The sequence below is a fragment of the Neopsephotus bourkii genome, unplaced genomic scaffold, assembly GCF_033783945.1.
Source record: "Neopsephotus bourkii isolate Nb327-2 ecotype Australia unplaced genomic scaffold, CSIRO-AGI_Nbou_v1 NB_908, whole genome shotgun sequence".
NCBI classification, from domain to species: domain Eukaryota; kingdom Metazoa; phylum Chordata; class Aves; order Psittaciformes; family Psittacidae; genus Neopsephotus; species Neopsephotus bourkii.
The window spans coordinates 738,029-763,625 of record NW_026901402.1 but is presented as its reverse complement, the minus strand read 5'-3'; the positions used below and the strand labels follow the sequence as shown (position 1 = coordinate 763,625).

The following is a 25,597-nucleotide window of genomic DNA, read 5'->3' as shown; positions in this document are numbered from 1 at the left end:
CTTCAGCTGGATGAAAAACAAAAACATCAGAAGGAAATTGAGGTCAATAAAGATATACCCATTTTACAAAGCGTAAAGCTGAGATGGGAAATCCTTAAAAAAAACACAAACAAACAAACAAAAAAAAAAAAAAAAACCAAAACAAACAAACAAACCCCCCAAAACCAAAACAAAACAAAAAACAAAAAACAAAAAAAACCAAAAAAACCCAAAAAACCCCAAACAATCAAAAAAACCCAAAACCCTAAAAACCAAACCAACCAACACACCACAGAAAAAAACTCAAAGAGAACCCAAATTTACTTCCCTTGGCACCTGTACACTAACTCCAAGGGATTTTTTTTTTGACACCTAGAAAGGCTGTATTATGATCTATTTTATTGGAGACAGGAGTTAGCATCATAATAACCCAGCCTCAGTTTCATTCCATCAGAAGTGGCAGACATTCTTTACCAGACAGAAAAAAAGACAGATTAAAAAAAGAAGTGAAAATCCTTCTTCCTCTTGCTCTCACCATCTGAGGAGGAATTTTTACCTACGAACCATTAAAACACCTACATTCCCTTGGAAAAAGTAATGAAAACAAAGCAAAATACAAAGTGAGACTGAAGCAGGGAAAAAGCCCTGATCAAGGAAACCAAGAAACAGAACACCTGCAGAGCAGAACCTGACAGTAGGCAGGTGGCAATTTAAAGATTACAAGACAGTCAATTCAAAAAGGTAACAAGCTACTTTATGTGAAAGTTGAATACATGAGGTAATGATGAAATCAACATCCATCTAAGTATTATTGAAAAGCTCCAGTGTCTCATGTGTCCTGGTGTATGATTATAGGCAACACTGTGATTAAGTGTCTAAGAATTCTGGCTGTATAAACAGGAGAATAAAGCTATCTTAAGTTAGTACTCAGCTCAATTATTTCTTCTAGTGCTGCAGATCTTATTTGTTCAGCACACTTTTCAAAAGTCAAATACATCCCTGTCAATCTCTATATATATATTTTTAAAATAAAAGCAACAACACTGAATCTAAAAGACCATGTGTAAGTTGCAATTAGTTAATTACCCTCACTGATTAAGTGATTATGTCATTACTGGGACTTACCTGGAAATAGACCAGAAAACAAACAGATGTGCTCATCAGAATAGAAATAAACAAAGTTTAAGGTTTTGAACTCACACACACACTTTTTTAATTCTATAATTGGGATTCATCAGCAAGAGCCCAATCCTGTTTGCATACAAAAATAATGCAAACCCCCAGAGCACAAAAAAATACGAAAAATCATTTTCCCAGAACATAGCTCAGTAGTAAGTCCAGATAAGCATTTCCACTTCTCAGATGGTGGTTACAGGGTACAGTTGGTAGGAAAGACACATAGGAAATTAGCATGTTAAGAGCAGAAAACATGAAATTTGATTCAGAACAACTACGATTTTGACAATGGCAGCATAAGTAATAAACTCCCTAGTGTAAAAGGGAACATGAGAGGCATCTCACACAGACTGTTTTGTCATCAATACATCAGAATAATTTCAAACAGGGAGACAAGGCGGACAATGAGAACATTATCGCACATCATTACTATGCTACAGTTTGAGCCACCTCAGGACGTCTATCAGCCCTTCTCTAGTTGAAATACAACCATTTTATTAAGTCCATACACAAGCCATCTTTGTTTCCTTTCTCCAGATAATTAGTTTTCCTGCAGCTGGCTACATTTAGGTTTAGAACTTGTTTACACTTGCAGCTAAAGCTGGCATTTTCTACTCCAGTTAGGCAACTGCTACATACTAGATGAACTCCTTGTTAAATTGCCTTCAGTTATCATAGAGGCCAGCAGATTTCTCCATGACAGCTAAGCTGTTTGAAATGAAGGTGCAGAAGAGCAGAATGAGCGAACGTATATACATGAGAACATTGGAAAAGGCAAGAATCTGCCAACCAGCTGGAAAAAAGTAAAAAAAAATAAAAGATATATATATATATAAAGTAATAACAAAAAAGCATTGCTAGGGGAGCTGGAGACTGAACTACAAGGCTGCTTCTGTCACAACAGAAGTTACAGATATTATACATGCAGCCCATTCAGTCTGAGCGGAGACAGGGTTTTTTCTTTGTTTGTGTGTCTGCCCCCCAAACCCCAGATCTCTCCATTCCCTGCAAGCATGCAGCTACCAGGTTGTAAATCTGCTTGGGCACCACTTCTGCCACAACCACCAGAGGCTGATGTCTTCATCTCGCTTCTGGATCTATCTGTCCCATTTTCACAGTAGAATGCCACTGTAATACAGCATGTAATGAGAGAATTTTTAAACCCTTGAGAGAATAATACAGGAGTGTGTGACAACATTTTGTTGTATAATAATTGTAACCCCCATTGCTCTTTAGCTTATTCACAATAGACAGCTTTTCAGAGTAATTAACTAAAAAGAAGCAGAATTGCTTAACAATTCTGAAGCTGTTTATTGCATTAGGTACTGCTAGAGTTTAATTTCTCAAGTACATGCACTTCATCAATTTGACCAACTGAAAGCCAGGGCTGTCGAGGCAAATTTTTTAGACAAGTTCTGTCTTCTACGCACCTCTGTTACAAGTGTAAGTTTTCTATAATATGGCTGCAGAAAGACAGGATTAAAGTGAGTAAGGATGCACTCCAGGTGTCCCAGTGATGATGTCTTAAACACATGTACTATCAGCATTAATAACTTTAATAGAAAAATTAAGAGGGACAACAAAACAACAAAAAAGCCACCTACGAAAATTACACAGCTGCACTTTTTTTGACAGGATTTCCTGAAACAGGATTACAATGCTGGGATATTCCACAGTTGATAGATATTTATTTAATGAATATGGAAAAACTTGCATTTTATCTGTTTATACAATATATGTCTTCCTTTATAAAAACAACCAAACCCACTAAAACTTAGGAATAGTAACAGTTTAGTATTTTTCTGCATTACTTTTTACTTAAATGAATGAAGGAAACAAAGAAAGATCAAATAGGTTGTCTCCAAATGATCTGAGACACTAGACTTTCTGCATTCCAATTTCCTTTTTCAGAATTAGGGAAAAGACAAAACCCAAAAGTGGAACAGCATGCTTTACACTATATATTTACATATATATATATATACACATGCTTTATTTTATATAATTTATAGAAAAATTGAATACTGTACATTTCAATTGCATACAATTATCCTTCTTCAACAACTCTTACATTCTAGTTTTTATAGGGAAGATGCTAAGTATCAGTAAATCCCAAGTCCTTTAGAAAGCAGTTATAATTATGGCCAAGAAAAAGGCCTGAGACTAAGGGGGCCATTAAAAGAGCCAGCTCTACAGTTTGCAAGTATCTGGTCAGAAGCACACATGTTTATTTGAATATATAAAGGTATTAAAAATGATTGGTGAGATTCTAAAGTATCAACAGAAATCACATAACTGCAGACCTCAAGAGAAATACCCTCCACGAAATTAATCCTTGTTGCAAGTAGATCCTGACCCATCAAGGGCCAGAAACAAACAAAACCAATCCTCAGAATCAAACAGCCAAAGCCCATGCCCAAATGAGTAATTCATACTTAGAAATGCTTTCTCAGTCTTTTGCCAGACACTATTTTTTTGTGGTACAAGTTTTTAAGCATTTATAATACTGGACTTGGAAGTATCTTTGCTAGCTTAGGGAAGAATAAATTAAGCCCTCTTATTTGTAGGACATTCCAGTTTTCTATTTCCTCTTTTAATACTCTGCCTGCCAAGAAGGCTCAGGTTTATTACATGTATACTTACCTTCTAATGGTTTAAGATAATAAAGCTGGTTATCTAGTCCCCCTTAAATTTTATGTTGAAGCAAGAAAAACTGTTTTCTTCCATCTTCTAAAATTAAGAACTATAGCCTTTGCAACAGAAGAGTGAAGTTCGTCAAGGGGAAAAATAGTTAGCAAGGCTTATCTAATTGCCTTGGGGTAGGAAGGAACTCCTATTTTAGTCACATTCATTTTTTTTCCACTGATGGTAGAATAGCATAAAACCAAAATGCTATTCAGGACAACCCAAAGGGAAAGTACATCTTAATATGCCCTTGAATGGCAATTTTGGCCACAGGCAAGTGGTTGGTTTTTTTTGGGGTTTAAGTAATTTAAAATAAAAAATAATTCTATTATCAAGAGATAATACATAAGTTCCTTGGGGTTCAGAAATGTGGCACCTCCACGTAATTTCTCAAACCCTAATAGAACTGCCACCTTGCTAAAAAAAAAAACAAAACAAAAACAACAACCAAAAATCCCAAACAAATAACAACAAAAAAAATGCAAATAGCACTCAAAAGATCACTCTGTAGTCACAAAGAACACTATCCTTCAGATTTCTTCTTCAATCTCCAGTTATTCTGGGTCTTATTATAAGCTTTAGTTCCAGAACTGTCTGAGGAACTTTACGGAACAACCCTTTCTGATACTAAATTATTGATCTTCCAAAATTAAATTAGAACCAGTCACTAGCATGGGTCCTGATCTTCTATATACTTAAGCACCTCAACTTCAACTTGATCTCAAAAAGGGAACATAAATGCAAATATTCACAGGATATCAGATTATGGTCTTTAAATTTTATGGGCTTAAGTCCCTTTTATGCTTCAACAGCAATGCTGCAAACTGCATTTCAATAAATATCAGACTCTCGGGGGTGTTAACTCATGCAAATCAGTAATGGTATTTTCACAGTTTGAAAATAACTGTTAAAGGCAAGTAGAACATTGTGATGAGTTATACTAAAAATTGTTACTTAATCCTAGAAAATACTTGGACTTAACTTCTTTTCAAAGAACTTCTTTTCAAGGACTGCTTTTTCCGAGCTCAAGATTGGAGCATCCCGACACGTAGGAAGTCAAGGAAGAGGGTCAGGAGACCTGCGTGGCTAAATAGGGAATAGCTCGGTATGCTCAAGTGGAAGAGGAGAGTTTACAGGTCATGGAAGGAAGGGCTGGCCACTTGGGAAGAATATAAGGCTGCTGCTAGAGGATGTAGGAAAGCTGCTAGGATGGCTAAGGCCTCCTTGGAATTAAAGCTGGCGAGAGGGGTCAAGGACAGCAGAAAGCTTTTTCAAATACATGGCAGGTAAAACTAACACCAGAGGCAATGTAGGCCCGCTGATGAACGGGACGGGTGCCCTGGTGACAGAAGATACAGAGATGGCAGAGTTACTGAATGACTTCTTTGTCTCTGTCTACTCTGCCAGGGGCAGTCCTGAAGAGCCCTGTACCGCTGAGACCTCGGATGATGATAGGTCAACGGAGCGGTCTGCCTTAGTCGATGAGGAATGGGTTAAAGACCAGTTGAGCAATCTGGATATCCATAAATCCATGGGTCCAGATGGGATGCACCCGCGGGTGCTGGGGGAACTGGCTGAGGTCATTGCTAGACCGCTCTCCATCATCTTTACCAAGTCTTGGGAAACAGGAGAGGTGCCTGAGGACTGGAGGAAAGCAAATGTCACTCCTGTCTTCAAAAAGGGCAAGAAGGAGGACCCAGGTAACTATAGACCGGTTAGCCTCACCTCCATTCCTGGGAAAGTGATGGAACACCTTATCCTTGGTGCCATCTCAAGGCATATCAAGGATAAGAGGGTTATGAGGGGCAGTCAACATGGCTTCACCAAGGGGAAGTCGTGCTTGACCAATCTCGCAGCCTTTTATGAGGAAATAACACGGTGGATGGATGATGGTAGAGCGGTGGATGTGGTCTACCTTGACTTCAGCAAAGTGTTTGACACGGTCTCCCACAGCATCCTTGCGGCTAAATTGAGGAAGTGTGGTCTGGATGATCGGGTAGTGAGGTGGACTGTGAACTGGCTGAAGGAGAGAAGCCAGAGAGTTGTAGTCTATGGGGCGGAGTCTAGTTGGAGGCCTGTATCTAGTGGAGTGCCTCAAGGGTCGGTACTGGGACCAGTATTATTTAATATATTCATCAACGATTTAGATGAGGGAATTGAGTGTACTATCAGCAAGTTTGCTGATGACACTAAGCTGGGAGGGGTGGCCGACATGCCAGAAGGCTGTGCTGCCATCCAGAGGGACCTGGACAGGCTGGAGAGCTGGGCGGGGAATAACTTGATGAAATATAACAAGGGAAAGTGTAGAGTCCTGCATCTGGGCAGGAACAACCCCAGGTTCCAGTATAGGCTGGGGAACGACCTGTTAGAGAGCAGTGTAGGGGAGAGGGACCTGGGGGTCCTGGTGGATGACAGGGTGACCATGAGCCGACACTGTGCCCTTGTGGCCAAGAAGGCCAATGGCATCCTGGGTTGTATTAGAAGGGGGGTGGTTAGTAGGTCGAGAGAGGTCCTCCTTCCCCTCTACTCTGCCCTGGTGAGACCTCATCTGGAATATTGTGTCCAGTTCTGGGCCCCTCAGTTTAAAAAGGACAGGGACCTGCTGGAGAGAGTCCAGCGCAGGGCAACTAAGATGATTAAGGGAGTGGAGCATCTCCCTTATGAGGAAAGACTGAGGGAGCTGGGTCTCTATAGTTTGGAGAAGAGGAGATTGAGGGGTGACCTTATTAGTGTATATAAATATATAAAGGGGGAGTGTCACGAGGATGGAGCCAGGCTCTTCTCAGTGGCAAACAATGAAAGGACAAGGGGTAATGGGTACAAATTGGAGCACAAGAGGTTCCACTTAAACCTGAGAAGAAACTTCTTCTCAGTGAGGGTGACGGAACACTGGAACAGGCTGCCCAGGGAGGTTGTGGAATCTCCTTCTTTGGAGACATTCAAAACCCGCCTGGACACGTTCCTGTGTAACCTTATCTAGGTGTTCCTGCTCCGGCAGGGGGATTGGACTAGATGATCTTTTGAGGTCCCTTCCAATCTCTAACATACTGTGATACTGTGATACTGTGAAATCCTAGTTTCTTATTGACACTAAATTAAATTATTCAGTACATTTTGTAGGACTGAAGTAATCACTTACAAACTAGAAAGGAACTTGTACCCACACACAAAAATGACCTAATTTTCCATTGTCCATCTTAGACTACTGCTACTGAAATGATTAGCTGTTTCCTAATTATGCCTATAACTTTTGGTGTACAAGAAAAGTTACTTAAAATACTACATGATAAAAAAAATTCAGTCAATGCCTTCATGTTTTTCCTCATGCAAGACCACAGAGCTCATTGCTCCAAATCTTATCAGCTTTTCACTAAAGACATATTTTCAGTGCCTAATGCTATAAAATCACAATGTGTAAATGACTATTCACGCAGGACCTCCTTAAATTTAAATGAAACCACAGCCAGAGAAGAACAGTTAAATTATCTGTTGGTTTCGTAGGTGGTAACCGATTTCTCTTTTTCCTACAAGTTTATCACTGCAACCCTCTTCAAGGCATTCTTTTTTTTTGTTTTTTTTTAAGTATACATTTGTAGAACATCACTCAAGGCAGAACCCCTTCTGTACTACCATAGGATTTGCTTGCCTCCAGCAGAAAACAAGCTCAGTCAGTTTGCTGTTAATCTTAAGAACATTCTCGTTGCTTCACTGTGACAATCCTAAACATGCAACTGTTCTTTTTTCTCTATGTTTGTTCCCTTTCCCATGAGCTACATTTTTACCTGTATTAGGATTCTGAATCAAATGCTTTTGTTTAATTAACTTGACTATTGTACTAGGAACCAGGTATAAAAAACAAAATATAATATATAATATTATATATAAAAATAAAATATTCAGAAAATTTATCCCCCCCCCCCCCCCCTTCTTGTTTGCTCCTACACCCCCTTATGAGTTTCAACTCCAGCTGACCTCTGGCCTTCATAACTCCATTCCAGCATACTCAGGCAACATCTCTGTATTTTTCTTTGGTAGCTAATAAATACCCACTTTCACCTTCTCTGTACTTCTTTTGTGTTGTAAGGGCCCAGAACTCCTTCTTAACTGCCTGTTCTTATGGGCGGTCTCTGATATCAGAGAGTTATTCATCCAGACTGTTGTGAAGAAAGAGCTGCATATGAAAGACCTCTAAGAAGCCACCTCCAAAAGGGCTCACCTCACATCACTCAGGAGCTCCTTTTAAGCAGCTCCCAGTCTGAGCTAGACTGCAGCCATGCCTGTGCCTGGGCATACACCCTAATTGATGCACACTGATACAGACTTCCCACAGTGGTTTGACAGTGGACCTGCCTTGTCACTATAGACTTGCCTGCTGTCATGGGACAGCTGCTGAGCCTGGTTACTGTTATCAGACATGCTCTGCTGTCCTTTTTCAGGTACCGTAGGACTGCTTCCATGGTGCTGGCACAGCTGCTGTGCCTGTCTTGCCCCAGCTAGTGTTACCTCACTTTCTCCATGCTGTTCCCTGACACATCTGAGCTCAGTCAGGCATCCTGCCACAATTGCTTAGTTTTCTGCATATCAAAATGAGCCATTCTTGTACTTTGAGAAGGTTATTCTTGAAGATCAAGCAGCTCTTCAGAGTTCCTTTGTAATTCAGAGAAGTTCTCCATCCGATGCTACCAAGCGGATCCCTGCACAAGACAAGTATCTGTTCTTATGTAGTATAGGGTTCTAATCCCACCACCCATTTTGCTCACTTCTTTCAGGACTTTAGTCTCCTGTCCTGGGTCACATTTGCAATTTTTGTTTGTTTGTAAGGAAAGCTTTTTATACTATCATGAAACACACCTTTTTATTTCAAGCCAGTTTAACGACCTCTTTCAGTATTGGCAAAATTTGGGTTTAGATGAACTGCAACACAAAGCAACTCACACTTCTATACTTGGTGCACAGAGCCTTTCACCCACAAGTAATAACACAGCTACTTCATTTTGCAAATCCTCCATCTTTTAGCATAGCATCCACATTTTACAACCCATTTGAAAAAGGTCTTCTACTTATCTAAGGTCTTCTATTTATCAAAATATTCATGTACCACTTTGTGTAAACAGACATAAAATAATGCTCTTCAGCAGGGCACATACCCTAACAGAACATAGTGCCTGAACTGATATTTGACTCCTGTTGGGGTTACGCACTCCATGGGCCTTCGGTTGCCACATGAGGGCAAGACAAAGCACTGGATCACGTATTCCCACCAATGTTTAGGAGTATCTCTAATAGCCGAGTTTTTCCAGTATGAGTAATTTTCTCAGTATTCCACAGACATTTCACCAGAGACCATTATAGGTTATACTGAAGTTTCATATTAGCTGCTGCTGAATGCTGCGTTCATGCATATACACTGTTTCTTGTCTTTCACAGGACTTCAGCGCTGACCTCAAGTATTTTAGGTATTAAGTACCACTAGAGCTTGTATTCAAGTTTTTCTGTTGGTACTAATAGATTAAAAAAGTAGATACTACACTGTTCTCATGACAAGTAATTATATTTGAAAGTGTATTATCAGAAAAAGACTATGTAGTCTCACCTTGAACTGATTTGCAGGATGTATCAGTTGATGTGCTAGCATCTGCTGAAGTCTGAACACTGGATTCTGAGCCCAGATTTCCAAGAACTACCTCCTCTTTTCCACTCAAAGTATGCACAAGAGAAGATGGTGACGTTTCAGCATAGAGTCTTTTCAGTACTTTACCTATGAACACTGTGGGGTAAGAAAAAAATATTTTAAACAGAAAGAAATGTAGTGTTTTAAAAATAACTGGAGACTTTAAAAAACCCAACTAATTGATATAAGATAGTTTCCCTCCTATTTCATGCAAGTCTGTCTTCAGTAGTCCATACCTCTCACAGGCAAAATTGAAAATAGTACATTAAGAGTCCTAAACTTCAGTCAGAAAAGCAGCTTCAAAACCCCAGAGTTCACTAGCAAGGTTACATTTAGAGCCTTTTATTTGAATACGTTTTGGCAATAAATTTATGCAGTACATTTACAGACTAAACACACATATTAATTTCTTAAATTTCTTGTAAAACCTTCCTACACAAGTGTTATAAGGCTGCTCAAAATGCAGGTCTCTTCTGGCACAGAGGCACTGCAATTGAATCACTCGTTAAAATCAGTAAGCTGCAACTATTCAATCACATAGAAAAACTAGAAGCAGGCAAGAGCAGAAACACATGGTAACCCAATTATTTCTACAGAATTAGCAGTATTCTTATACGCCTCTTCCTCTTATGGGCCCCTTTCTGACGACACTGGCAATCTGGTACTAGTTACTCAATGCAAGCATCACTTGATTAAAGAAAAATAATATATGCAAATAATATAAAGATGATAGCTTTGTTGATGAGTATATGTATGCATGCATATCTCAAACACTTGAAATTACATATTAAATGAAAATATCTAATAATACTAAGAAAGTTTTTATCTATTGCAAACATCCCCAGTTTCATGAATTCTACTCAGTCAAGCAGATATTGTGGGATGGGAGGAGGAGGGTTACAAAAAGAAAAAAAAAAAAGAAGAGAGAATTGAAGAAAAACATGCTCTCTAGACTCCAATTTTAAGTTTAATATACAGTGTATGGAGACCATATAAGCAAGTCCGTGCAGGTTCTTAACAAAGTAATTTTGTCAAGAGAAAAGGACTTACAATGTTATAAAAACGGCTCCTACTGCAGCCTAACAGAAGAACATACTATCATCAGGTAACTGTCTTCAATAAATTGCTTTCCTTTACTACTGAATAAAATCACCTTCATCCTTGAGCCACCAGTCCCTGATGGTCAAAATTTGTCTCCATGTGTATCTTGATGATATGCTTCAGTAGTCACATAAATAACTGATTATGGGGGAGAATGTCTTGTTAGACATTTTTTTTTAACTCTTACTAGCATACGTGAACAATTTTTTGCTTGTGTCCAATCTCTTGAATAATCATAATATCATAAAAATCAGTGACCTTATGAAAGGCCTACAGTAAGGTGTAAGCCTGAAGAGATACTTGTGCAGAAAGCTTGTGAAGCCTAAATGTTAGTTTTTCTATACTTATCCATCATTCAGTGACATGAAAATACCTGTGACAAGCTGCAGCGATGCCCTCCATCAAGTAAGCAAGCAAGCAAGCACAATCAATTTTGAAAGTTATGGGTTAAGACTGCTGTTCAAAGACAAACAGACACTGACATGTTACTACATTCTTTTCATGAGATTCCCTTGCCAGGATATTCTACAGCTAGAAAAACAAAATCCACAATTACTCTCCTCAGAGGACAACTAGAGAAAGTAGGTAGAAACAAGCAATATAATAAGGTGAAATTAACTGCCCTTTGCAGATCTTGGACCCTAAAGCAACTTATCCTAGAGGTCTATCCTGCATCCTTTCCCTGAGTACTGCTACTAATATTGCAGCATTTTAATGAACTCCAGTAGAGCTGTTACTAAATGTCATGGTTTAATGCTGGTAGGCAGCTAAGCTCCAAACAGACACTTGCTCACTCTCCCCCAGTGGGATGGGGGAGAGAATAGGGAAGGTAGAATTAAGACAACTTGTGGGTTGAGATAAAGACAGTTTAATAGGTCAAGGAAAAGCCATGCACACAAGCAACACAAAACAAATTCATTTACTGCTTCCCATCATCAGGCAGGTGTTCAGCCATCTAAAGGAAAGCAGGGCTCCATCACATGTAAGGGTTACTTGGGAAGACAAACGGCATCATTCTGAATGCACTACCTTTCCTCCTTCTTCTCCCCTTATTATATGCTGAGCATGATGCCATATGGTATCGGATATCCCTTGGGTCAGCTGGGGTCAGCTGTCCTGGCTATGTCCCCTCCCAACTCCTTGAGCAGCCCCAGCCTACTCACTGGTGGGGTAGGGTGAGGTGCAGAAAAGGCCCTGACTGTGCAAGCTCTGCTCAGCAATAAACAAGACATGGTGCATTATCAACACTGTTTTCATGACAAACTCAAAAAACATAGCACCATTGTAGCTGTTATGAAGAAAATTAACTCTAGCACAGCCAAAAGCAGAACATAAATTAACATTTAAGCACTTCTATTGAGGAAGCTGTTTTTCCAAGCAAATGATTGAGATACTGATGAATCTATATATGGAAACACATTTTCTCCAAATCTGCTGAGAGAGCCAACCATCTCATAGCTACAGTGGAGTTTATGCTCCCCATCTGGAAATACGATTTTTCTAGTCATCTGTTCAGCTATCCCCACAAAAAAAGAAAAAAAAACCCAACTCTTTTTCTTTCTTTTTTAAAATATAGGGATTACACTCACATTATACACACATTAGCATCGCTTCAGAAAGCAATACAAAACCAGTTTTGAAACATTAATTCCTTCTCATTCACATGGGGCTCTCCCATCTCTAATACTTGTTGCTTCAGAAAGCAAGCTGAAATAAAGCCTGCCTTTGGAGGCTGTGAATACTGAGGAAATTACTCTTTCACAAAAACCTCTCTTGCTTAGAAAGAAGTATCTTGATCAGCTGCAGTGATCTTCAGCAAAGATATGGTTTAGCTGCCAGTACCAAAGCAGCATCCAGTCATACAGGCTGGAGCTCTCAGCAGACACAGGAAGAAGCAGCTGGGTGCAGAGTGGGGGAGTTCTTTACTGATGCAAAGCTTTCACACCTGTGTCAGTGCATATCAGCACTGTGAGGTTGGCTCTTAAGACAACTAGCAATTCCCAACTACCACAGCAGAATGGAAATGATCAGCAGTGACATGTAGGCATCACAAGGTCCCTGTTTAGAACCCGATGTATTTCAAGCTTCTGAAAACAGCAGGAAGCCATGCATCCCAGTACACCTTCCTTGGGAGAATGAAGGAGGTGCTGTCACTAGAAAGCAGCTGACAAAACCTGACTGATTCAGTCTGAAGCATTTGGAACCCCAAGTATATATATTCTAGCCTGAAGAAGAAGAAAAAAAAAAGTATCTGCTTGCAGCCCAAAACTTTTTGAACAAGTTTGTCCCGCGTATCAGTGAACAAGAAAATTAGGCTCTGAGGAATATCTCTCCTGCCATACTCAGCAACTTTACATGCTCCAAAGAAGCACTCTGCAGTTAAGAGACTTGGAGCTGAGCTACCAAAACATTTTTCGGATGACAGAGGATGCTCTTTCCTCAGGGCCTTATTGCCGCAATTACTCAAAGAAAAAAATAATAATTCCGTGATATCCATGAGCATTGGCTTAACCACAGGAGGTTGGTCTTGCCTGATGCTACAGAGCAGTTGTTCTCCCCTAATGAAAATGATGCTTAACCTGATGTCTTTGGCACTATGTGGCATTAGAAATTAATCCATCTGGTAAAAACTGCTCAAAGCCTTAAAAATAACTACCTCTTGACAGGAGATTAGCAGCGAAGCAAATTCAAGGAAAAAGATCCACCATCAGAGACATATCTAAGCTATAGGATTTCCAAAGTGGAACAAGACTTGCTCTCACCATACCTGTGGCACAGCCAAGTACATATGGTTATTTGCTGCTCTTATTTTCCAGTCAACATAACCAATGAAGGATCTGTGCAGATTCATGTGGGTTTTCAAGAGACCAAACTGGGAACACTTTTCCAAGCAGACTGATGTTTCAAAGCAATCATACACAACTGAGACATGTTTTTAAAAAGACCTCAAGAAAAGACGAGGGGGACCGCAAAAGAATGAGGGATACGCTAACTGTAGTCAGAAGCAATGAAAATTGCCACGTGTAGATACAGCAAGGTTGAATCTACGTGTAGATTCAACAAGGTACGGGGCAGCAAATTTAATATATTCTACTGGATATGTTTTTGAGGACATTCTTGAAAACTGTATTCACGCATTACAAGACCTGGTGTTCCAGTCTGGAAGAAAAAGAATACTTTGAGGGGAATTATCTCTGGAACATTGCCTTGAACCAAACAGGAAAGAAATGTGAACAGCAGTAAGAAGCAAATTACAAGGGAAAAAAAAAGAAACCTTGCTGCACAGACTACTGCAGATACATCTCTCCTCTTAGAACAAGGTAGCCTCTGGAACAAACAGATGGGAACCTGGAGTGAGAGGAAAGCAGATCAACTAAGCTGTTTAGGGGCCAGGGATGGCAGCGATGTGGATGCAGCTGAAAGCAACACAGAATGTTTATTAGCATTAGTTCTGCACTGCTTTCAACTCTTCTTACTTCCCTAAAAATTCTGAGACAGCAGATGGTAATCCAGTAAGTTTTATAGGGAAAGAATTAATGAAAGGAAGACTTCAGTTCACCCAAACCACTGTAAGTCTTTAAAAACTACCACAGCAGCTTTTCATGTCTCTATTTCTCTGAGGTTTAATTGATAGCTCATTACTCCCAACCTACTGAAGACTAAAAGTGTTTTTCAAGTTCTTCTGCAACGTGAAGAAAAGTTTCCTCATAGCTATACCTTACTGAAGGAAGACATAGCTCTGAACACCCAGTAACATGTGACAACTGGAGGAAGCTCTAAGCCTCTAGGTTAGATGAGATGGCCCATGGACCACCATGCTTTGGAGTTCAGTGTTATCATAGCAGACTTAGTCGCTATTTTAGTTCCAAGTAGTGTGGATTCTTCATTGCTGATGTCTCCAGAGTCCAACCACAAGTACAAATAAAGCTGTAAAGAACTTCTTGCCAATTCAGTGTGTTTTTTCACATCCAGGAATTTGACAAGCCTTCAATACAATGGTAGATTATTAGTGTTGGAAACAAGACACTGAAGGTGAGTGAAGGCAAGAGAAGCATTAGACTTTTTATAATAATCTCCTAAAAATGACTTTGTACTCTGAATCTACCTGGATTTGATAGATATCCGACTGTGTGTACACATGTATGTGATAGTGGGGGCAAGAGTTGTGCATGCTATACCAGTTTCGTGGAATAGATGGAAAACAGTTCAAGATTATACAAAGGGAACTTCACAGTGTTAGAGCTAGGCATATGGTCAAAAGGACATACTGCACAGTAATAATATTAATAGAAATACCTGCCCCAAATCCTGAAGGTTTAAAGACAATCTTTTCTCTTTTGCTGTAGGGAAAAACCAGGCTTCAGCAACACTGTCTCCATTAATAAGGTTATGAAGATTAAAGAGAGAAATATAAGCTTATGGACTGGTGGGGTTTTTTTAGCCTTTTGGATTTGGAGGGGCTCCATACTTAAGGGGACAAGCAAACATTCCTAAATGGAGATTACTAACATACAGGTGACTACAGATGAAATCCTGTGTTTAAGCAGTCATGAGAGAGACTGAGCCACTAGTGTGATGGAGGTCACATACTATGACAATGTGATTCAAGACCCTATTTAGGTATTTTTTTAAGCTGAGACGGGAAAATGAACAACATTCATACATGAATCTCAAGAGATCTCACAAAACCCCGTGTACAGCCTTAAGCTGGCTGTGTACAAACCAACTGAACTGAAACCTAAAGCAGACAGAGAAGAGCTTTTACAATAGCCAACAAGGCATAGAACAGCAAGGAGAGCTTGGGCTGTTCAGTGCAAGCAAACAAATGACAAAAGAATTTTAAGCAAGTAGTAAAGAGTTATGTAGCTCAAGGATAAGATTACATTAGACCATGACACAAAAGCATTAGAAACTAATGGCAAATGAGAATTTCCAATCTCAACACACTCATGAGCACCTAGAAGTACTGTAACATTATTCTACTCAACTAACAGGAAAAAGCAAAACACTGTAGAGAAGTCTCTTATATTGAGCTCTAACTCCTATGAACACTGTAGGGCTGACTGCAAACAGAAAGGACTAAAACCAACTACACTGAAAATTGTTTGTCATACTATATTCTTCGTAGATCACCCCAGGGTTCCTTATATTTGGTTACTGACATGTATACAAACTAAGCCAGAGACCAGATGCATGTGAGATCATACTGGATCCTTTTATTTGTTTAAAAAAAAGGAGACAAAAAGTTATCTTAGTTACGACAAAGGTCACCAGGGAAAGTTTTCCTAACATAATCATGGATCTGTTACAAAAAGCAGATTTTGTACATACATTGTACACACATACATTATATGAATGATATATTTAGGCCATTGTATGACAAATTTAGACCAACAAGAAGTTAAAGCTAGCAAAAAGGAGTAATCACATGTCAAACAATACCAGGTGAATTGACTTTCATTAGGTACACTAAGGGGGACAAGACAGACATCCATAAAGGAAAAAGTTATAAGTTATACCCACTGCATGGCTGTTGCTTTTTTAAAAGCTATAAAAACCACATGACATCTTAGTGCATTAACCCAGACCTCAAACTTCGCTTTCTGCTCCAGCAGTTCCTAAGGCACAGTCACATGTAAGGGCAATTCACAAAAATGCGTAATATGACCCATTTAGAGCATTAGGAAAAGATTTTCATAGAATCATCACTGAATGGTTTCCTGGAGCCTTCCCTTCTCCAGGCTTATCAACCCCAACTCTCTCAGCCTGTTTTCATAGGAGAGATGCTCCAGCCCTCAGCTGTAGCTCGGCTTCCTCACAGTAATCCCACTGACATCAAATTTCCCACTTAATAAAAGGAAGTGTAATTTGGCTTATAGTAGTGGCAAATAACACAGTCTTAACAGCCAACAGTGAATGATTTTAATTTGTAGAGCCCTTGTGCATTCATTCAAATATAATTATATTTAAACACATGAACTTTCCTCACAGCATTATGAAGAGCCTACGCCATTTTACAGTGAAGTAAGTGGGTACTTCCGTTGTGTCAAAAAAAAAAAAAAAAAGAAAGGAAGTCCACTGAGGTCTTGTGTCTGAGATGTAGAGGGCTGTAAACACAAGATGAGGAGAGTAGCTGGTATATTTCTGTAGCTGGAACAGAATATTTCAGTTGGAAGGGACCTACAATGGTCATTTAGTCCAACTGCCTGAAGCAGGAAAAACTCAATTCTAGCAGACCTACAAACATGAAATGCCTACATATTCTAGTCTTGTCTTCTAAGTTTTTTATTTAATTTCAGAAGTGAAACAATTTTACTTTCCAGCTGAAAGCATGCAACACTATGAAAATACCCAGCCTGTATGTAATTGGAAGCACTAAATGTTCCTACTGTGCAATGAGCTGAAGCGACACCAGAAGATGTATCTTTCCAGGAATTCCTCAGCGACAAAAAAGAACCAGTATTTTCAGAAATGAGGACAAGTTACAAAAGGTACAAGGTAGTTCCATAGGTAATTCCTGACAACTCACGTACAGAAACGGTGAAATGCAAATACATCAGAAAAATTGAAAAAGCACCAGGTCTCTACTGTCTGACACAATATAAACAAAGCAAAGTATAACTCCAAGAAATAGAGTGCAGAACACATGCTAGTTTGTGATACAAACTGTGAATATCCAGAATATTTCTACTACAATTTTCTGAGAAGATTAAAAAGCCTCTTTCAAACAAATGCACTGTTTGGCATCTCTGTATTAAATTGACACCACTGACTTTCTTATGTACATAAGCAGAATACCCACAAACACACACATATCAACACTGGAATAGCAAGGCAGATTTATAAAGGGTCTCCTGGGGTTGACAGCATGATTAAAATTCAGTTAATACCACAGACTATAACAAAAGCATGTTGAATAACTAAACAAAGTTCTGAACAACATCAGAAGTGTTCCTGTCCAGCTGAGTGTAGGAGGCAACAGTTTCCTCAAAAGCACTTATATGGAGAACACTTGCCATGTACTTCTGGCTACTTGCCATGCACACTGTAAGCACCCCCACCACATTTCTCAATTGGTTGCCTTCTGCCTACTCAGATCCAACTTGGGCAGCAGCAAGAATAAAAATCGGTGGCATCAAGAGCACTGAACACATTAGAACTCTGTGAAGCTTGCATATTGCCCTACTTGGTCTCTCTCTCCTACAAACAGAAGTTTTCTAAAAAGGGGAGTCAGGAATCTCTTCTGAAACTATTCCATGTATAAGATGTGTTAATACACTATTTCTGCTAAGCAGAAGAAAAGAGCACAGCAGAACAGAAGAGGATGGAAAGAGCAGACAGAATCATGATCCACATGTAGAACATATGGACAAGTCTTCATTAAAATGTTCAGTTCATCTTTGCTAGTGCAGAATTACTCTCTGATATTCAAAAGGATTTAAATCCTTGAAGTCTCCTTTCTTATGAAAGTGTTACATCTCCTACAGACGCCATGAAAGTTAGTCATAAAAATCACAGAATGGTTAAGCTTGGAAGGGACCTCTGGACATCTTTTAGTCCATTAGCGCAGAGTAAACTCAACTACAGCAGGGCCTTCCCTAGTTGGGTATTACAGGTTCATTGCCTGGATAATCTCCTCTTCCCTAATCACAGATGGACAGTCAACTCTTGAACAGAGATGCTCATGGGGACCACTTGAAAAACAGTGGCTCTTGAAAGAGAGAGACCTGGATTTCATTAGGACCCAAAGCAACAGGGTATAAAAGCATTTTAAGAGACTGCTACATGCAGAGAATGTTAGCCAGACTGCCATTCTTACCAGCTAGCAGGTGGAAGACTGATGATAACTTCTGTCTAGGAACTACTATCTGTTCCCTTAAGCCATTCCCCACAAACACACTTGCTCTTTAACCATACAGGGAAGAACTTCTTGTTTTAGGTCTTCTGGATTCTTTCTGAAGGAGTTGCTCAGCTGGCCAAACTGATGGAACAAAGGTCTTTGCTCCTTTTTTTTTTTTTTTTTTGGTCTAATACACAGTGATTCTGTGTATAGCTCCGTAAGTCTCAAAAAGACAAAGGCACCTAGTTTATATTGCAGAAGCTAGGGGCACAATTCAGGTAGCATTTATGATGCCTACTTGTAAGCACATGCAAAGCATTATACTCTGTTTTTACACATCAAACAGTTCTTCAGATACCTAGCATATTCAAGGCACTAATTCTGCCAAGCAGTCACCTCATGTCCAAGATGTACTCAACGCAGATGATACTGCAATGCATATAAGCCCTCATTATGGTCAAATGAAATCAATACAAGGTTATCTCTGAGGATAATTAGATTTATTAATCTTGACCCAAATTTCATAATACAAGAACAGCTACACATACATTGCTCCCCAACAAAAACAAAACCTCCAATTATCAACCCCCACAGCCAAAACCCCACTAGCAAAACAAAAAAGATATATCAGAAAGCTCAAAGACGCCAGAACCGTTGCTAAAAGTGGCAGAGACCAGAGGCTTGGATTAAGTCAAAAGTATGTGTATGTGCACATCACACACATGTTCTAGCACTGAGGGCAGTGACTAGCTTTTTAAACATTAACTTCAAGAATCTTTGAGTTGAGATCACTTAGCTGCAGAGAAGATTCCCAGACTTGGAATATCAGTTCAACAGCTACCAACAGATTAAAAAACAAAGGGAAAATAGAGGAATTAACTAGAACAGAGCATTCCCCAGCAGCTGAATAGGGTATCACTTTCCCATTCCTCCTTCCCAAAAATCTTCAAGCTGCACAAAGATATGAGAAAAAGAAGCAGCATGCAGTGACATGCAATTACATCCTGTATAGCATGACAGTTCATATCCTAAGCGTGTATCTTATATTTAAGAAGGGATGCTTCAAGTCAGAAGAAAGAAAATGGAAACGTAATTTTTCTCCTACCAATGAGGTCAGCTTTGCCAAGACTGACATACTTCCATTCTGCCATAGACAGAGTATGAGCAAACCAAAGCAAAGCACTGTCATGGGAATAACAAAATTTGAGCTATCCAAAAGTAGGGAGAAATGTGAAATATGCAGAATTCTAGCTGTGGTGAAAGCACAGTTTCATATAAATAGGAATGGGAAGCCTCCAATTTTACAGTATTTGGCTTTGTGTTCAGTCTGCAAGCAATCCTTATCTTGCATTGAAGTGATGGTAACAGGCTCTTAGGAGAGTAGCTAAAAGGCAAAACGGGATATAAGTAAGGACATAAAATTCAGGCTGAAGCTGACTATCGGAAGAGGCACTTGTAACCAAACACAGAAGCTAACATCTTACAAGATCTTGTGTTTGGTCAAAGAGGATGACATTCTGCAAATTATCTACATCTTCAGTTTTCACACTTCAGACTTCACTGCATATATCTGTGTATTTATAGTCCTTGCTTCCAAAGAGCACTATTATTCTCTTAAATTCTTTCTTGAGAAAGATACAAAGTAATTTTTCAGCTTCAGATTTTAGAGTGGAATTCACTTGCACCTTAAGGTCAGAGAAAGCACTAGGCTATCTTGTCTGAATGACTGGAAGAAGTAATTTTACACATTTACCCAAAATGAGACCTAACAACTTGTCTTAATAGTTTAAGTTTATTTCAAAAGACTGAAGGTCCTTTAGGAAGTGGAGGAACTCAACAGCTCACATTATCCCCCCCCCTGCCCCGTGCTTAATTACCTTTAGCATAACAAACGCACATGCTATGTTTATTACATTTGCAAAGCTTGAGGCTTTTTTGGCCTTGGTTGTTCTTCTGCCTCTCCCTACTGTATTAAGGAATCTTGTATTAGATAGTAATTTGTTTCCTGTTAATATCTCTCTACAGGTTAGAAACTATGATTCTGAAAAGTGCCTTGGTCTGGAAGGCACAATCTCTCAGCCTCATATACCTTATTTTTAACTATCTGCCTTTGCAAAGAAAGCACTTTTTGAACAAAGCCTGTTCACCCCATTTCCTCTGCAAGCTATTATCATCTGGGTCAGCAGATGTCAAGGAGGGTGGGTTGCCTGGTTTTCTTATTTCTGGAACTACAAAACTATGGAATTAAGACTGAGTAGGAATGCCATGGTGAAATACTGATATCACAAATTATTATTTTTAACTTGACTAGCTCCTTACACAATCTTTCAGTTCTACTAGCCTCATAAGACTTGAATGACAGCTTAAAGGAAAAAAATCGTACAGTTTTTGACACAATTTCTACATACAAGGTCCTCTTTTCCAGTTTTATAACCAAACTCATTGACGTTCCATGTAACATAAATTGTTTTACTCTTAACTGCTAAAGCTATTACTACATATTTAGTGGGATAAAGGAGAACACACATGTACTGTTTCGGAATCAAATAACAGAAGGATTTACCTGTATTCAAGGTCATATGAATTCTGTGCTTGAAATATTAGCTATCAGCTGTCTGCATCTCAGTACGGTTGCTAACCAGAACATCACAGGGAGCTGCACAAGAAGCTTAGATGCTGCTACACACCTAATGTATAATACTAGCTTCACAATATTAAGGTTTGTCTCAAGACCTCTGACATTCTCACTGAAACAGCATCTATAAGTGTTCCATGTACCATTAGACAATAAAAATCAGATGCTAATTGCCTACACTTTAATCCTGTCATTCTTCATTACATCTGGAGAACCACATAGCATAAAAACACACCAGTTTTCTGCTCTAATATTGTAGTCCATAAAACATTGCTCCATTTATCTTTCCAACTAGCACTGATTTTTAAAACATATGGAAAACCACTTTGTTATCCAATACTCAGTAATATACCATTCTCTAACCTTTGAGGCAACTTTTGAACATGAGCAACTTAAGTATATAGCACATGCTAGTACAGTAGAAAGGAAGGAAAGGAAAATAATACAGTGATTACATACCCCACATTTATGTAATCACCTAAATGAAGGAGGCAATGGGAGAGTGATTTACTACTCAAAGATTGAACTTTGTGCATCCAGGCCAACACAGTTCAGAGCAACTGCAGATAAAAACCAGTATGTTATTCACTACAAAGAGCAGACATTTGTTTTCTCTTCTTAGCTCGGATGAAACGGATTCAGCTTCACCAAGCATTATCTCTGTGTCACACTGCAGTTTCAAATCAGTAAGACTGGTGTTAAATCTGTCAGCAAATTCTGCATGACTTTGTAGTTCAATGAGAATCTGACTAATAGATCGTGCCATCCTGTCTCAACAAAGGCTTTAGAGATCTTTCAGTAGGCCACCCTAATTGCAGCCATAAGCTCCCAGACATCTCATAAAATTGACATGACAGAGATGATAAAAAGCTATATAAACATCACAATGAGAATATCAGGATTTTGTTCTACCTGTTCAGGAGAACCCTGTCTGACTTGTAGAGAAACCTGGGAAAGTGCTGGGAAAACACATCATCTTGGTTTGGCTAAGGGCTTTGTGAGCCTCATGCTCTGCCAGGGAGGAGGGGAAGCCGGGAGGAAGCAGAGACGGGACACCTGACCCAAACTGACCAAAGAGGTATTCCATACCACAGCACGTCATGCCCAGGATGTAACTGGGAGTTACCCGGAAGGGCTAGAGGGGCTGCAGGGTTGGAGGAGGTATCGGTTGGTGCTTGATCAGGCTGGGGGTGGCAAGTTATCGGTCGCTTGGTGATGGGGTGTTGTATTCTCTTCCCTTATTTCCTTTATCATTACTATTATCGGTGGTAGCAGTAGTGATTTGTGTTATACCTTAGTTACTAAACTGTTATCTCAACCTGTGGGAGTTGCATTCTTTCTGATTCTCCTCTCCGTCCCTCCAGGAGTAGAGGGAGGGCAAGAATGGGGGGAGGGGGGGAGTGAGTGAAAGCTGTCTGGCTGGGGTTAAACCACGACACATCTTCACCATTATTTCAATTTGTACGTGCTATCCTTTGTTCTAAGCATCTTTCACAATACATTTCTCATACTGCACCATCAGCCTGATCTTACCCAGTGTAATTAAACAGACTTCTCTCAAAATATCTAAAGATATCTCACTCACCCTTAATAAAGAAGCTCAACTTTGCTGATTACTATTAATAATTGTTATTAATAATTCTGGCTACATGACACTGGGTCAGCTCTAAACCATGACTGTAAGCGACTGCTTTTTCCTCTCTCTTGTAAGACAGATTTTTGGGGGAAGGAAGAAGCAGGGGGGGCGCAGCTGTGCACTTACAACATCACTGGTCACCAAGGCCAGCTGCCTGCCAGCACTATTGGAAACTTTCTATATTTCAGAAAGTTTAAACCTTACTTCAACCTAAAGAACTTTTATCCAGATGCAAATAGCATACAGCTTGAAGTGAACATCAAACTACACCACACACATGGGTAGTAAAGTTAAATGTTATGGCAGATGCTGGGGTTAATACGGAAAAAAGACAGATAGTACTATAATGGCCTAAATCACTGCCATAAGAATAGCTGAAAACAGTTTAAAAAAAGTAATTTGGAGTTCAGATTACTGAAGAGAAAAAAATATCTGGAAACTTTAAAGAGACAGCTTGCTCCCTCTGCTCATATGAAACTAAAATATACTAAAATATAAACTCAATATACCAGAATTTACAGAACAAACCATGAAGCTGGCAGGGGTAACATTACTGAGCACGGGCAGAAGTTCAACAAGACTGTGTGTAAGGAATCATCGTAAGTCCATACTAGATAAAATGTAAATACAATTGAATGTCTACATAGCCTTCTTCAGGGAGTAAATGTATCATCCTTTGAATGTTTGATCATAACATAATATCTAGCAATTTTTGTAAGCATTCCCACATATACGTACAATACAAATCAGTATTATATCCAATTTCCCATCATTAAAAAGGAATGTATATTTCAATGAGAGAGAACTTCTCATTCTAGTCATAAAGGAAATCTTAACGTAAGCTATTAGGCAACCCTGAATAGCAATGTAAACTTCCTAGAGAATAGTTTTCAACCTTTTGAACTAAAGTCAAATGAAAACATAAGATACCACACATGCCTACCAGAAATCACAAGCTGTGCTGGCCTTGGCTGGGGTTGAGTTCATTTTCTTTGTTTTAGCTAGTATGGGAGCTGTGCTGAAAATTTGGGATTTTGAATTTGTGCTGGAAACAGTACTGACAGTACAGGGATATTTTAATTACTCCCAAGCAGAGCTTGAACATTGCCAAGGCCTTTCCTACTCCTCACTCAACCCCACCAGGGAGTAGGCTGGGGATACTCAATAAGATGGGAGAAGACACAGCCACGACAGCTGACCCAAACTGACTCAAGGGATATTCTACACCATACGATATCATGCTCAGCATATAAAGACAGGAGGATAAGAAGGAAGAGAGGGACATGAAGAGTGATGGCGTTTGTCTTCCCAAGTAACTTACGTGTGATGGAGCCCTGCTTTTCTGGAGATGGCTGAACATGTGCCTGACAATGGGAAGCAGTGAACGAATTTCTTGTTCTGCTTTGGTTGTGCATGTGGTTTTTGCTTTACCCACTAAACCATCTTCATCTCAACCCACAAGTTGTCACAGTTCTGCCCTTCCTATTCTCTCCCTCGGCCCACTGGGGAGAGCAGCTGTGTGGGGTTTAGTTCCCAGCTAGAGTAAAACAAGAAGACAATCTTAACTTTGATTGCTCTGAGGTAGACCATAAATTCCAGCAATCTACTAATAAATTCAAAACTAGTGTTGAGTGAAAGGCATTGCACACTTATTGTTTAAAACTTTAAAATAATCCCAAACCAGCATACCAGCTCCTTCCCCACCTACAACTTTCAATAAATAACACAAGTACGTACACCTGTTCCTAAAAACATCCTAGTATGTTTAAGCAGAGTCCTATCTATCTCTTGTGGACCATTCTGCCTCACTGCAAAGTAGGTAAGAATTGCTCCAAAGTGTAATTTCTAAAAAGAAAACTAAAACCCCCAAATCACTCCCCCCCCCCCAAAAAAAAACCCCACCCCACAACCAAACCAACAAACAAAACAAAAAAACAACCCCCACCCACCCAAACACAGAACCCCAAAGGCCACACGATGTCAGGCTCCACGTATTCAGCTATGTGTAAACATGAGTTACCCTCAGAATTATAAATACATTATATCTATTATTTCTTCCTCTCATTACCATTGGCCTTTCTTCTTGGTTAGATTTCTCATCCAGGCACAATGTTAAACTGAGCAACAAAAAAAGGCCTAATGTTCCTCCACACTTTCACAAAGGTTTTAATGGCAGAGTCAATTACACTTGGTCTAGTGCAACCTCTACAATTAATCACAAACAACGTATCTGTGATTTATTCAACTACAATTCAATTACAATTTATGTCTTTAAGCTGAAATAAATCTTTCACTACTGAGAGCAAAATACACTGTTAATTGCTTGAGGGGTGAGATACCTCTCCCAGAGCAAAAGAAAATAGCGTTAGGCATAAAATTCCATTTCTAATCAGTATTTCCCTTACTGATAAACATATATGGATGAAATAAAACATATCCACCCTATAAACCCTGGGGTTTATCCTTTTTTATTTTCTTTTCTTTCCAGAAAAAGCCTCAAAATGTTTTAAAAAAATTGAGTTTAACCCCCCCTCCCAAAAAAAATAATAGTTAAGGTTCTTGTGTTTTTCTGCAAAAATGAAGCTGTTTAGTATTAGATATGGCCATTGAAAAAGCCAAACCAACAAAGCAACAAAACCCTAAAACTAAGGGATTGCCATCTCATTTCAATCCCTATTACAAGTATAAGCTTCCTGCCCCAAACAGATGAAAACAACACTCCTCTATGCAATATTCTCACTGTTTAAATCCTCCTACTGTTGTCACCAATATTAATTGACTGTTTAATTTCCAGTTTAATCTCTCAAATAGGAAGCCCCTGTAGTACCACTAGATCACCCTTTGTACAGCATGCTTCTTACTAGCGGTTATGGT

At 39.3% G+C, this 25,597-nt stretch overlaps 1 protein-coding gene across 8 annotated transcripts in view; it reads right to left on the bottom strand.

Annotated features, from left to right (window-relative positions):
- Positions 1–25,597, bottom strand: part of ERICH1 (glutamate rich 1) — an 81,713-nt gene that overhangs the window by 54,125 nt on the left and 1,991 nt on the right. For all 8 annotated transcript variants that reach the window (XR_009726158.1, XR_009726161.1, XR_009726162.1 and 5 more), the window contains exon 2: positions 9,434–9,607. Coding sequence is in view for 1 of the 8 variants with exons in the window: in XM_061357620.1 (XP_061213604.1) it covers positions 9,434–9,607 (174 nt within the window). In the remaining 7 variants the exon portion in view is untranslated. The remainder of the gene's footprint in view (positions 1–9,433; positions 9,608–25,597) is intronic.